The sequence below is a fragment of the Zonotrichia leucophrys genome, chromosome 2 (assembly GCF_028769735.1).
Source record: "Zonotrichia leucophrys gambelii isolate GWCS_2022_RI chromosome 2, RI_Zleu_2.0, whole genome shotgun sequence".
NCBI lineage: Eukaryota > Metazoa > Chordata > Aves > Passeriformes > Passerellidae > Zonotrichia > Zonotrichia leucophrys.
Window position 1 is genome coordinate 56,356,410 of NC_088171.1, and position 14,930 is coordinate 56,371,339.

Consider the following 14,930-nt stretch of genomic DNA (forward strand, 5'->3'; position numbering starts at 1 on the left):
ACGACTACTATTTTGTTCTAGCCTGTGATTCACCAGTGCTGAATGGGATTTCCTAGGCTGCCTCTGAGTGCAATAAAGCAAGGAAAGTGTTAAAAAAGAGACAAACAGAAGGACATGAAAATACATGAATAGGCAATGGAGAAATGTGGACTTTTTTCCTCTGAGAGAGAGAATGCAGCAAACTAAAAAGAAACAAAAAACCAAACCCAAAAGAACCCCCCAAAACCAAACTGAACCAACCTCTGTTTCAGAGGAAAAGATGATCTGAAATCATAGAACAAACCAGATTGGAAAAGACCTTTGAGATCATCAAGTCCAACCTATGACCTAACATTAAATTGTCAACTAGACCATGGCACTAAGTGCTACTTCCAGTCTTTTCTTAACCACCTTCAGGGATCGTGACTCCAACACCTCCTTTGGCATCCCATGGCAATCCCCAATCCCTCTTTCTGTGGAGAACTTTTTCCTAATGTCCAGCCTACACCTCCACTGGTGCAGCTTAAACTGCTCTTGTCCTGCAGATAGTTGCCTCAGAGAAGACATCAACTGCCACCTGCCTGCTACCTTTGAGAGAGTTGTAGAGAGTGATAAGATCTCTCCCCTGAGCCTCCTTTGCTCCAGGCTAAGCAATCCCAGCTCCCTCAATTGCCCCTCATAGGACGTGTGCTCCTGACCCTTCACCAGCCTTGTTACATTTCTCTAGACATGCTCCAGCATCTCAATATCCCTCCTAAATTGAGAGGCCCAGAACTGGACACAGTACTCAAGGTGTGACCTCACCAGTCCTCAGTACTGACAAAGAATCCCTTCCCTCATCCTGCCGGACACACTATTCCTGATCCAGGGCAGGATGCCATTGGCGTCTTGGCCATGTGGGCACACTGCTGCCTCATGTTCAGGCTGCTGCCAATCAGTACCCCCAAGGTCCCTTTCTGCCTGGCCACTGCCCAGTCACACTGTTCCCAGACTGTAGTTCTGCAGGGAGTGGTTGTGACCAAAGTGCAGGATCTGACATTTGGTCTGGTTAAACCAAGTTGTTATTGTTGGATTCATCCCATCAATCCAGCCTGTGCACTTTGCTCTGCAGAGCTCTCCTACCCTCTAGTAGATTGAGATTCACACCCAGCTTGGTGTCATCTGCAAATTTGCTAATGGTAGACTCGATCCCTTCATCCAGATCATCAGTAAAGATCTTAAACAGGACTGGGCCCAGCACAGATCCCTGGGGGACACCGCTAGTGACGGGCCACCAACTGGATCCAACACCATTCATCACCGCTCTCGGGCCCGGCCATTCAGCCAGTTCTTAACACAGCAAAGAGTGCACCTGTCCAAGCCATGGGCTGTCAGCTTTTCTAGGATTATTCCATGGGAGATGGTGTCAAAGACTTTGCTGAAGTCCAGGTAGACTACATCCCCAGCCTTTCCCACATCTACCAGGTGATAAAAGGAGATAAACCTTTTATCACCTGGTGATAAAAGGAGATCAGGTTGGTTAGTCGTGGCTGGCCCCTCCTAAATCCATGCTGGCTGGGTCTGAATCCCAGGCCATCCTGTAAGTGCCATGTGGTCACACTCAAGATGGACTGGTGCATAACATTGCTGGGCACTGAGGTCAGGCTGACAGGCCTGCAGTTCCCTGGATCCTCCTTTTGGCCCTTCTTATGGATGGGCATCACACTGGCCAGCTTCCACTCATCTGGGACCTCCCTGGTTAGCCAGGACTGATGATAAATGATGGAGTGCAGCTTGGTGAGCTCTTCTGCCAGCTCCCTCATCACTCAGGATGGATCCCACCTGGTCACATGGACTTGTTAGCTTGCAGGTGGCTCATCAGGCCACTAACATCTTCCTTGTGGTTTTCAGGGGATCTGTTCTTCTCTGTGTCCCTGTCTACTAGCTCAGGAGGCTGGTTGTCCTGAGGATGACCTGACTTATTGATGAAGACTAAGGCAAAGGAGGTGTTAAGTACCCCAGCTTTCCTCACCTTTGGTAACTGTATTCCCCACCATGTCCAGTAAAAAACAGAAGTTTTCCTTGCCCCCCTCCTTTTGCCATTCATGTATTTATAAAAACATTTTTTATTATCCTTTACAGAAGTGAATCTGTGCAATATGCAGAAATATGTGCAGTGGTAAGAGAATGTACACATCCCAGACTTCCATCTAGAAAACAGGAACTGGAGTGCACTTGCAAGCTAGTGTGTATATGCTTGCACTGCAGCCAGTGCCTGAACTGAGCCCATTACTGCAATTAGCTACATACACAGTAGTCCATGCAAACCAGTATGATGGAGCTGTGGTCCAGAGGAGTGTCTTCTGCTTCCCAGGAATATTCCCAGGAATATTCCTAATCATTCCCACACCCAAATCATGTCTGTAATTTGGTTTAGGATCAAATATAGCACAATAGGAAACCACAAACTCGCAGCACTGTGATATTTCAGCTTTGCTTCTCTTGTTTGAATGCTTTTTTAAACTTAAATTTTAGGGTTTTTTCTTTCTTCTTTGTTTTCACCTCACCTTCCTTAAACTATACAACCAATCTCAAAGTGCATAGATTAACGTAGTTTGAAAATGAGAAGTTATCAGTCCTAAAGTCCTGCTGATAGCAGGGCTAGCCTCTTACATGCATAATGTGCTAACACACAATAAAGAAACATAAGATACATTTTCCTCTTTCCAAGATTTGCTCACATAACTATCTTATCATTACTGTAGCATGTATAGTTCTTTAGTTCATCACTTCTACAGTATTTATGTAAGTAACTTGGACATGTTGGAACACAAGATTTTGGTTTCAGAAGTATGTTAGGGCCATTGGTTTAATTCTTCACCAATGGGATGAAGGTCACGTTTAAAAAGTTATATACAAAAATAGGAAAAAAACCCCTCATTTTTCTTGCTAATTTTTCTAGTTAATTGTAATGTGGAAAATTGCTTTTTCATATTTAAATAGTCCATATAGTTAAAATTTGTGCTAGTCTTAGAAGAAACATGTTTCTGTTTTGTCTTCACATGGTTCATTTGCCTTTGTCATGCTCCCTGTTATTTATGAACTCTCTCAAGAGTTTTGTTTCATCTCTCATTTTTTAAAAAATTTATTTTCAATTAAATCTTCTTTCTCTCTTCTTTCACAAAATTTCATCAGCTTTCCTGTTATTTTTTTCCCTCAGGATGATGCTTTGGAGTTAGTTTGTTATACTTTACTGTATGAACTACAAAGATTTTGGCTCTCTCATAGACAAAATGTTGAAAGAGAATTTGGAATTAATCTGATGTCTATCTGTCCTGCTTTAGGGCAAATTTGGGAGAAAACCTCCAAAGGAGTTTCTTCTAGCAAAGAAGTGGCCCCTTTCCAGCCAGTCTGGGAAAAGATTCCCTTGGAGAAAAGTGGAAAAAAATGTTTCTTTAACAGGCAAAACATTCACCAGCACAAAAAATTGAACAGTATTAAACAATAAAACCTCTCACCACTCCGAAGAGATAATAAACTCACAAAGTCCCCTTCATAGGTTGTAGCTCAGCTCACTCAGTCTCTTGTCAGTCTCTCCTGTGCTGGAAATGCCATGGCCCAGGCCCGGCCCAGGGGCCACAGGTGTGAGCTGCCAGTGCTCCTCTGGGTGTTCAGTCCAGAGCTGGTTTAAACAGGTCCAAGGAAAAAAACCAAACCAAACCAAACCAAACCAAAACAAAACAAACAACAAAAAAAAAAAAAAAAAAAAAAAAAAAACACAAAAAAAACCCCACAGTCCAGGGAACTTCTCTGCCTCAGCCAGCTAAAAACTAACTGAAAACAAAGGAGAGCTCTGTCCTGCTGTCTGTCTGTCCACAGACAACACAGTCCAGGGGCAGGAATGTGGAGGAGTGACCACATTGTTTGAAAACAAACTGTGCACTTCTTCTCTCCCCCCTCCCCTTTGCTCTCAGAACCAGTCTTAAAGGTGCAAAACTTATTTCTGGGCGAGACAGACAAATGGGGATACAATTCAGCATCATAAAGTCACCCCATACTATTATCTCATAGTGGATTGGCATACAAGCATGATTTGCAGGGACAGCTTCCAAGACCTGACACACTTTTTGCTTTCATTCCTTCCTTTATTAAATTCTGTTGTTCAGCTCTGATTATTACTTTCTTTGGTATTGTTCTCTGATTAATCTTTATTACTGTTTGGAAATACCACAATTTCTTTTTTAACCTACACAATGGTGGGAAAATTGTAAAGCTTAAGATTTCTTTCTCTGATACTGACAAGAATTACAGGAGACTATTTCCTGCAGCAGACTTGAAAAATTGTGAGAGCGCAGGACTTCTGTCACATATTATAGTACTAAAGGGAAGTGAGATAATCTTCTCCACTAGCCTGTTTTGATTAATAAGCAGATCATCATAAGTTTTGAAAATAGTACCTGCGTTTGAATAAAAGTTAATAAACTCTTGGGAAGGAAACTAGTTAATTACATACATTGTAGCAATTTATTGGAAATGCATTCTTTTCTTGTGAGATTTGGATACACTACGCTTTTTTCTTCTTTCTTCCTTCTTTCTATATTCATCAATCCTTTTGTTTACATGGAAATGAGCCATCCTAGTAGCTAATGCTTCACATTTATTGTATATTTTTGAAAGTCAATTATGCTTCTTTGCCCTTTGTTTTAATTCTGCAAGCAAATACCTGGTGTTTCATGCCTTTTACCCTTCGCCATTTCTAACCTACTACCATCACAGAAATTTTGATAAGGTTTTATTCTGGATTGGTTTTGTTAGTCCTTTAGAAATCAAAACCATTCACATTTCCTTGCTCTTTTCACCTTTTGTGACAAAGTCCTGCTGGTCTTGATGGCTTTGTTCTTTAAAAATTAGCTTTCTGTTTCCATGATGAAATCTACCACAAAGCAGTGAATTGTAAAGCCAGCACTTTGATGGAGGTGGCATCCTTTCTCTTCAGGCTCTTTGCTGTCTTTTTTGCTTTGTCTTGCAAGGTTGTGGCAGGAGAAAAGGGCTGAGAGTTTCCAGCTACTTCCCTTGTGTTACTCACAAGCCTGTTTTGACTTTGTTCTACTTACACTGCTTTATTTATTACCAAAAATTAACATCTGTAATTCCAGTTTTATTCTGGGTGATCTTCCTGGAATGCTGTTATGATACTTAAAACTGCTAATAAAAGATACTGCTAATAATAAGATTTACTACACCATATTTGAAAACCTTCCTTACCCAAAATTGTTTAACAAGAGATGATTTGGTAAGGTATGCAAGTCAGCACTTTCCCTGTATGTGCCTTAAAAGACGAGGTAGGAAACCTCAAACACTATGACACATTGCATTTAGTGATGCTGTAAGGCTTGGTCATGAGATGTTGTTAGTGTGGGAATCATCAGATGCTGTCCAGGTGGTCTGAAGTGGATGCGTTGGACTAGCTGAATGTGTCTCGAGACACATTCTGAGCACCTGTGCCCTGATTTTTTTCTATCATTTGCAGTCTCTCCTTTTGGGAAATGGCAGAGCCCTGTGGGCAATGAAAGTCCAGATCTAGACATGTAGCCTGAAAAGCTTAGTTCCATTTGCAGTTGCCGGGAGTTGTTGTTTGAAAGTTGAATTAATGTTCTTAATCATTTGGTTATCATTCCTTGTTCACATGTCACATCTAGAAACAAAATTGAACAGACTTCTCCACCATCAGTGCTCTCCAGTCATATCCTGAATCAGTTGTGTGTAGATATGAGAAACAGTGACATTTCTGTTTCTGATAATTTCTTGCACTCCTCACCATGCTCTCTCCCTTGCTATTAAAACAAACAAAAACAAACAAACAAAAAAAACCCCAAAAAAACAAAAAAAACCCCAAAAAACCCAAAAAACAAACCAAAACCCACCAAAACAAAAGAAACAACCCAAACCCAAGAACTATCTTGATTATGGTCAGCAGCATTGTGCAACGTGTCTTTTCAAAAACATCTACATCTTTAATGTAAGAGGATATTTAATACTGAGACTTGCTCCATTCTTCACTGGTTATGCAGAGATGACTGTGAAACACAGATAAAGAGCTAGACAGGTTGCTGTGTGCAACAGTCCCACTGTTACCTATGCTTCCCTGCACATGCTTAACATGCTAGTGTTGGCCCCTGAGCACTAGGAGATATGTAGAATAGATTTTGGATGCCTTAGTGCCTTTGCTGGGCCTTGCATTTAAAGGTAGTTTGTATATGAATGCCTGTCAAAAAACATTTGCAAGTTGACAGTGAGGTGTTACAGAAGTATTTGGCAGTCACTGTGGTAAAGGCTTTACTAAATGCAACACATTTAAGCATTTAATGCAAATATTTACAGCATCTACAGTATCTAAAACCTTTGACTCCTTTTCCACCTTTTCTGTGGAAAACCAGACAATAAAATTATTTGACTCAGATACAAATTATTAAAAGCATCTGAATAATTTATAAATCTAAGGCAAAAGTGACTTAAGCATTGTCTAGGGAATTAGGAAAAATTCCACAAACTTCAGGGCTTTCTCAAGTGTTTTAAAAAATGATAAATAAATAACAAGACGTACATCTTTTGTAGTTATCTTCCTTGTTCTCCTCATGATTCAGTGATTGACAAAGACTTTTGTTTTCTGGAAAATAGTGACATTCTTCTGTATCTGAGTCTCTGCTCCTCAATTAAACTGAATTGAAAATACATACCTTGGTGGTATGCGTTTACCTGCACATATATCATCACGTTCCCCTTTATGAACCTTGACTTTCTTGAGTTTTCCTCATTTCTCTCCTTGAAACATTGCTCTTTTAGAAGGGCACAGTTCCCCTTGCTCTGCCTTAGACTTTATTTGCTGTAGTTCAATTTACTTAGATGAAAGCCCAGGACAAACACTGGTTTGGCTTTTACTTATCAGCCAGAGAAGTTTCCTTTAAAACAGCTGTCAGACTTCAGGGGAAAGGTAATGACACGCAACACTGACTTTCAACAGAGGATAAATAACTTACTTTAGAAGACAAAAGCCTGAGAAGATGACAATTTACCTGATTGTACTGTAATCTCTTTTCAGCACTGGCTGACAGAGCTGGAGATCTTTGCTATGATTTTTGCAGCTGCCATACATGATTATGAACACACTGGAACCACCAACAATTTTCACATCCAGACAAGGTGAGGCCACTGTAAATCATGATGAAAGGTCAGGAATTAGAGGGAGAAATCTTTGGAGAATAACAGCACAGCCACCTTGGAAAAATGCAGCAACTTCTGCTTTCAAGTGTTGCAGGAGGAAAGTTAACTTTTTCAGGTTACATTTGATTTTCTTTTGTTCAAACATTCACAATGGAATGAATGTATTCTTCATTCCAGAGCACTGTTTCATATTAATAACCAGGAAAAAGAAAGTTCCAAAAATATTTCCATGTAAAGTTTTCAAAGACATAAGGCTGTATAGAGTGATGTATTTTGACAAAGTATTGAAGGAGCTATTGTAATTTTACAGTTTTTTCTCCTTGTTGAGTTTGAGGATTCAGACAATATTGGCATAAATCAGGCATTCAATCATGTTTGTTACATTCATCAGTGAATATGAAAACTACACAAACTATTTTCACTTGAGTGGAAAGCCACACCTGCAGCAAGGGTATATGCTTACCACTACTTAATCAGGGAAATACTTTTTTAAAGTATCATAAATTGCTAGAGCATAATTAACTGATCACAACCTAGACGGAGCTATGTATTTTATAAAGCTTTTGGGTTGATGGAAGAGAGGAAAATAAGATGAAGATGGCAGCAAAATTCAAAAGCATGCAAGATTATGAAGTCTCTAGTTTCAGTGATAATTGGATTTCCAATGTCTCTGTATAATTTTGATATTAGGAGTGTGCTGGTAGAAATGTCAAAATGTCTAAATGTCCTCGACTGACACTTCATGCTTGGGCATTTTTAAAATGCATTGTAATTAAATTAGATTACATGTTTGTAATTAAAATAGATGTCTGTAGTGTGTTAGCTGAATCATGCTGTGCATCAATAATAGTTTCCAGGATAAAGCACACATATGCACACTAAAGACTGGGAATGTAGAAAGAAGTCTCTGTCTCTATTTCGGGTGAAGCCACACTACTCTTCTTACAACTTAATGCATACAGGAATTAGGGATCTGCTGTACTTTCCAAATACTTGTAAAAATATTCAAGGAAGGACAGTTGTAATTTAATTTTTCTAACATTAAACATCAGATGGTGTGAAGTGTCAGGGAATAAAAATATACCCTGCTCTCTGTGAAGCAGATATGAGTGACAACTATAACAAAACATATCACCTTCTGTTGCTGTTAACTTCTTTGTCTTCAGACCAGTTTACCCATTCATCAATCACAGATCTCTGCTCTGGGACTTAACATCAGGCACGAGGTACCTTTGATCCTACTCTGTCCCACTGACAATTGCCTTTCCAGGCAGCATAGTCTAGCACACAGATGTCAGAAATCAGTTCAGTTATATCTTGCTTACAGTCAGTTTGCTGTTCTGGAAACTGTATTGGGTCACATCGTGCAATTGCTTACTTGGGTACAGTCATATTTTATTACCATAGAGACATCCATAAGAGCTAGGAAAAAGCCTCATGGTTCTACTATAAATTTATATATCTCTCACAGCATTCAGTACTTGTTTTCAAGTATGTAACAAGGCAGTTAGGTGAGTCTCATCTGGTGAAATAGATTTTTCAGTGTTCTTTAGATTTCTTTTACTGAGTAACAGCAATTAACATAGTAGTACAAGAACTTTTAAAATGCTCGTATCTATTCTATAGACTTAATTGCTGTAGCTGATCAAAGGAAAACTTCTGAATCTCTTTAGACAGGGAAAAAACAACCTTTCCTATGTTTTCTTTTAAATGCTAGGTCAGACTCAGCCATTCTATATAATGACCGGTCTGTGCTTGAAAATCACCATGTTAGTGCGGCGTACCGTCTTTTGCAAGATGATGAAGAGATGAATATTTTATCTAATCTCTCAAAGGATGATTGGAGGTAAAAATGAGCATGGTGGCTGCCTAGGAATATTGGAGCACCATCATAGACTGGTATTACCTTGTTTGAATAGAAATATGCATTATTGTATATTGCATATTAGTCTTTCTATACTACAAGATAAAGAACTTTAAAAGGTGTTTGTTTTGTTTATTCCTGCTTTCAATTTTCACTTTTGATAGTAAGACTAGATTTTGTGACAATGGGTTATAGGATACATGGGTCGACTCCCATATAATTATTAAGTATCACAGAGACACTCTTTGTATACATGTAATTGAGTGTAGACCTAGCCTGCTGTTTCTTTGTCCTAAAGCATAAATATAACCTTTATCTAATTTAACACTTCCTGTCTGGAAATTATAAATGGGACTTAAAGCAAAACATAATCCAGTCCGGGGAGCATAGATCTACTACATATGCTTAGAAGATTTAAGAAGCTGTAATTTAAAATAAGCCTCATGAAATATATGATTTATGTGCCAAAATGAGCCCATGATTAACTTTCTAATAGTCCATGATTAACTTTCTAATAGTTCAAAGTGAGTTTTCTGTTTTTCATGAATTTCAAGGGGTGATAATTTAAAAATAGCCTAGTGTGCTAGACAGGAAGGATCCAGCCCCATGGTCTTTTTCATGGGAGAGGAAGCAGCTTATGAAATCCTATGTGACACACAGTGTCTTCTACATATTCTTAAATGTAACATAGTGCTGCGTAGTTGTTTAATCTAATTTTAATGTAAATGTGGGGAAATAAGCCTGCCTCTGGGGCTGACTTCTACCAAGATGGTCAGTGAAGGCTCTGTTTGCTAAAGTGTTTCGCCTGAGTTTCCTATTTATTTCAACTTGTCGACAGTAATTTGATCCTATAGTCAAACACCAGGAATTTATAGGTATGATTTCAGTCAATGTTGTGGAGGAGTGCCCTGAAAATTCTACCCTCCAATATATAGAATAGTGTCATGATGGGCAGCAAAAAGGAACAAAAAGAAAATATCTCCACTGCGATGTCAAAAATCTATTTTATGTACAAATGGAAATGCCTTGGCAAATATTGGCAGAAAATTACTGCATCATTTAATGTTAGTGACAAAACACAAGGAACTAAGTTACTAGAAACATCAGTTTTAGAGCCACTGTCTAAAAGGAAAAGTCATGTTTTGTAGTGGAGCAATTAATTGATTATGCTTCATTGCATAGATACTGACTTTAGGTAAAGACTTTAGCCTGATTTTGAGCTTTAAACTGTTTAAAGTTTCTGATTGAATCAAAGCCAATTTCAGATATTTCTCATTGATTCTGTAGTGCCAATATGTGTGTTCTGCTGATACAATGTGCTTAGAACCAAAATATTAACCCATCCCTTTAAAAATATTTTGACTGCCTGAGCAAAAATATTCAGTGCTTTGCTTCATATTGCTTATTTGTTCTCTCTCCAGTATGATTTTATAGCTGATGATCAAACAGCAGTGCTGAAAAATAAAGGACATTGTGTGGAAGTGCTGCAATTCCAAAACATTGTGATTTCTACGTGCTTTTTCTTTTGACTGCCACTACAAAATCCCATAGGCAAACATTTGGGAAGCGCTGTAAACATCAACTGACTTCAGCAAAGTCTGTTGAAACATAAAACCCAAGAAGCCCAGAGTTTCCCCATTCTAAGACTTAAAAGTAGGACCCTCAGTATTGAAAGATGATTAGGGCAACTAATATGATATGCCCAAATTAAACTTCACATTTGTAGACTGATAAATATCCCTCTGCAAAAGGCCTAAGTGATGTTTTTGGAATATAATTCTTGAGTACCTTTCTGAGCTGAGCCCTGACTCCTTTTTCACATTACTGGGAAAAGAAAACCTGATGATCTGCAATCCTAAATATCTGTGTGGATTTTATAACTTTTGTGTATTCTGTCATCTAATTAGGGAACATATTTTTCAGGAAAGATACATAGAAAATTGGAGACACATTTCACAGTTGAAAAATAAATGGCCATGGATTTTGTAAGAGAAGCAGATGCGAATGGAAGAGAACTTTTGGGCTACAGTCAAGAAGAAAAGAGTTGAATGCTTACTAGTGCTTAAACAACTTTTTTTTTTTTTCTTCCACAGAGAAATATATATATATTTCTCTGGTGCTTATTAAATATTAGGAAATTAATTGAGTTGCTGCATTTGGTGAATCCCATTCATTCAAGTTATAAAACGAAAAAACTCTAACAAACCAGATCACAGTGAGCTAAGAAAAACTGCAAATTGAACATATGTTTTCCAATATAATGTTGCAGATGTCTTTTTTGACACTGTATTTAATTGTTAGTGAGTTCCACACAGTTTATTAAAATCTTTATTGTCAAGTATAAAATAAAAATAATAGTAAAAATAAATTAATAAAAATAATTTTTAAAATAAAATAAAGAGGTTGAATAAAGGCTGAATAAAAAGATATCTACAAAATGTTTAGTTGTTTAGCTTTGTATAGGAGTACAACTTCAGCAAGTAACTTTGAACTTAATACTAACTTTCTCAGTAAAGCTGCCTGGTGTTTTGTCCCTCAAATAAATCTGAACCCTCCTTGTCAATCACTTTTATTTGTTTTAAGATTGTGGTGAGAAACTATGATTTTTTTCCTACTGATTTTGGTCATATGCTTTTTTTTCATAAGTAATAGTGTGTGAATGGTGGCAGGATCGTGTAACATTTTCTTGTAAAATTTTTTTCCTTTGCACTCAGGATGGGCACATGCATATTCTGAGTTTTATACCTTTAGTGAGAATTAGCCAATGATGATATTTCTTCTAATGTAGTGTTTTCCTAATTATTTCTGTAATAATAAAGTTCTGAGACTTTGACTGAACAAAATTAGCCACATAGATCAGTTCAGGAGACATAATTATTGTAACTGTGCAGTAAGTTTTCCTGTTTTAGACTTCTATAAATTCTTGTCACTGTTAGCAGACTTCATTGCCTGTGGGTTTCTATGAAAACCAGCTTAGCTCGTTTGCTGTGAAGACTGATGGAGATCAGCATCTTTAGACTGTGGCTTTTGTTTTCTTTGAGAAGTGGAATTATCCTTTGAATTATCTCAGCTTAGTGAGAAACCTGAAAAAAAATGATGCCACCAGTGGGTACTGTGTGATGGAGTATAGAAGAGAGAAGTGCAAGCTAGTAATGTGTAGTGCAGCTCTTGGTGTGTCTTTTAGGCCAGTTTCATCAACTGTAGAGTTGCTCACAGTTGGGAACAACATTGTGTGGCTATGATCTGCATTTCTGCAGTTCCTTGATTGCCACACAGGTGTTGCTTTCAATTCTGAAGCCAGAACTGGATGCTGTTCCCTGAGAAGTGTCTTGGTTAGAGACAATTCATGGGGTGGAGCTTGGGAAACAAGCTACCTTCTTTGTTGGTTTAACTACTCCCCTGTCACCAACAAAGAGAGACAAATGCAAGAAGATATAAGTTGAAAAGTAAGTTCGCTAAAATAAACCCAGCCCTAATCAAGATAACAGTAATAACCACGAGATACAAAGTTCTGAATCCTATGGACTTCCACAAGAACAAAGAAAACAAGATGGCAGAGGTGCCCCTCCCCAATATGGAGACTTTTGTAGAAGACAACATCAGCCAGACAACAAAGACAAGATGGTGGAGAAGATCTGTTCTCCCAACCATGTGATAGAGAGACAGAGGAAAGGAAAAAAAAAACCAAAAAACAAACAGCAGTACAACTGAACCTCCCTGATTACAAAACTCCCTCTTGCCCCAAACAACAACGAAGGGGGAACAAGGATAAAAGAAAGGAAACCTGGAGAACTTGGGGAGCTACTCTTGTTCAAAACCAGTCAAATTTTACTGAACCATTTGCTCCATACCACCTGACAGGGTTTCTCCTAGTGGTGGCAGCTCTGTCAACAGTGGCAACTGGATCTGGGGCAGCAGGTGAGTTACAAAGCTGTAACTCATGGAGGAGGAGGGGAGGATCAATTTTCAAGTATGACTATCCTGCATGGCAGTAGCAAAAACAAAGCTCCCAAAAAAAGAAAAAGTCCTATTCCAGCTGCAGGGACAGGGATTCCTTGTGGCAACTGTGACCAAAAAAGTTGTTAGGACATTTCCTCCAAAACAGTCTAGGATTAACAAATGCAGTTTCTCAGAGACCTGCACCAGGCAATTTTCCACAGAGTTCGGAGAGAAACTAAAGAATCCTTCTGCTTCTCTCTGCCCTCTCCCAGAGAGTATGCCCAGGAAACTCTCTTGGCAGCCCACAGAGAAACAAGCAAGAGAGCTCTGCCTGTGTTCCCCCACTTTTAAAGGGACCCTGGCACCTCCAGTCTCCATGGACCCAAAACACTGGTTCTGGAGACACTTCTGATCCCTGGGTCTTAATGAGACAGTAACACAAACTGCATGGACTGACATAGAGGAATAATAGAATACAATTCACATTTTTTGGGTCGCCCACCCAAGACTAGCCACTCTTTATTCCATATAATCTGTATCATGTCCCAATTAATATATTTTAACTATATATATATATGTACATACAAACAACTATATACAAATACAGGTATTGTTTCAGTAGTCACTGATTGTTCCCCCAAGATGTGGATTGAGTTCATTTTGTCCATGACTGATCTAATGGGAGCAGTCCATTCTCACTGTTCATGTTATTTCCAACACGGAGTGGCATTGCCATTCAGCAACAAAAGTTACATATGCAATTCAACATTACAGACTGTTCTCATCCGAAGTCAAATCCCCTCAAGGTACATGACATGTTTCCCTGTCCCTCTGCATTACCCACCATGTGTAACCAGGTCCTCAAGTAAAAACAACCCCATGGCAGCATTTGCCTTTGCTTGAAGTGGGATTAACCCAAACTGTTTTTCCTGACTAGCTTTCATACGCATCATGAGACATTATCTCCATCTATTGTGCACAGAGGTAATGACTGGGCCAGTTCAGTTAATTGAACCTCTGGTGTTAACTAACCAGATAGATAGCCTTTGCTAAATGCAGATGCCACAGCTTGAAGGCCCCACAAATCATTGCCTTCTGTGTTGTTTTTAACAGTCCATTGCTCTGCTTGACTTCCCCAGCAGCTGGTACAGGTATCTGTCTATAAGACTATTTATGGAATGAGTCCCATTGTCTGACTTAACTCTTTCAGGCGTGCCATGTTGCTATAGGGCCTGTTTTTCAAGGCCCAGCACAGTGTACTGGGCAGTGACACAAAGCAATGGGGTAAGTCTCCAGCCATCCAGTGGTAGTTTCTACCGTTGTGGGCACATAGCATTTGCCTTGGTGGGTTTGTAGCAGTGAGATATAATCAATCTGCCAGGACTCCTCATACCTATATTCAGACCAATGGTCCCCATACCACAGAGACTTTACCTGCTTGGCCTGCTTGATTGCAGCCCATGTCTCACAATCATGGATTACCTGGGATATAGTGTCTGTGGTCAAATCCACCCCTTGGTCACAAGTCCATTGGTGTGTTGCATCTCTTCTTCCCTAATGACTTGAGGAATTATGGGCCCACCAAGCTAGAAATAACTTATACTTGTGTTGCCAATCTATATTTGCCTGAGATACTAATTTTGGCAGCTTGCTCTACCTGTTAATTGCTGTGAATCTCACAGTCAGCTTGACTCTTAGGCACATATATATCCACATGACAAACTTTCATGATCATTTTCTCTACCTGGTCAGCAATGTCTTGCCATACTTGAGCAGCCAAGATGGCTTTTCCTCTGTGCTGCCAATTGGCTTTTAACCAACTTTTCAGCCACCTCTATAAAGCATTTGCTACCAACTATGAGTCAGTGTAGAGATAGAGTTTTGGCCACTTCTCTCACTCAGTGATATCCACAGCCAGTTAGATGGCTTTCAGCTCTGCAACGTGACT

General features: G+C 39.1%; 1 protein-coding gene across 1 annotated transcript in view; it reads left to right on the forward strand.

Moving 5' to 3' along the window:
* The window catches only part of PDE1C (phosphodiesterase 1C), a 247,407-nt gene that overhangs the window by 181,487 nt on the left and 50,990 nt on the right, over nucleotides 1-14,930 (forward strand). Inside the window, exons 9-10 of the mRNA XM_064703189.1 lie at nucleotides 7,058-7,158; nucleotides 8,897-9,025. Of these exons, the coding sequence (XP_064559259.1) occupies nucleotides 7,058-7,158; nucleotides 8,897-9,025 (230 nt within the window). The remainder of the gene's footprint in view (nucleotides 1-7,057; nucleotides 7,159-8,896; nucleotides 9,026-14,930) is intronic.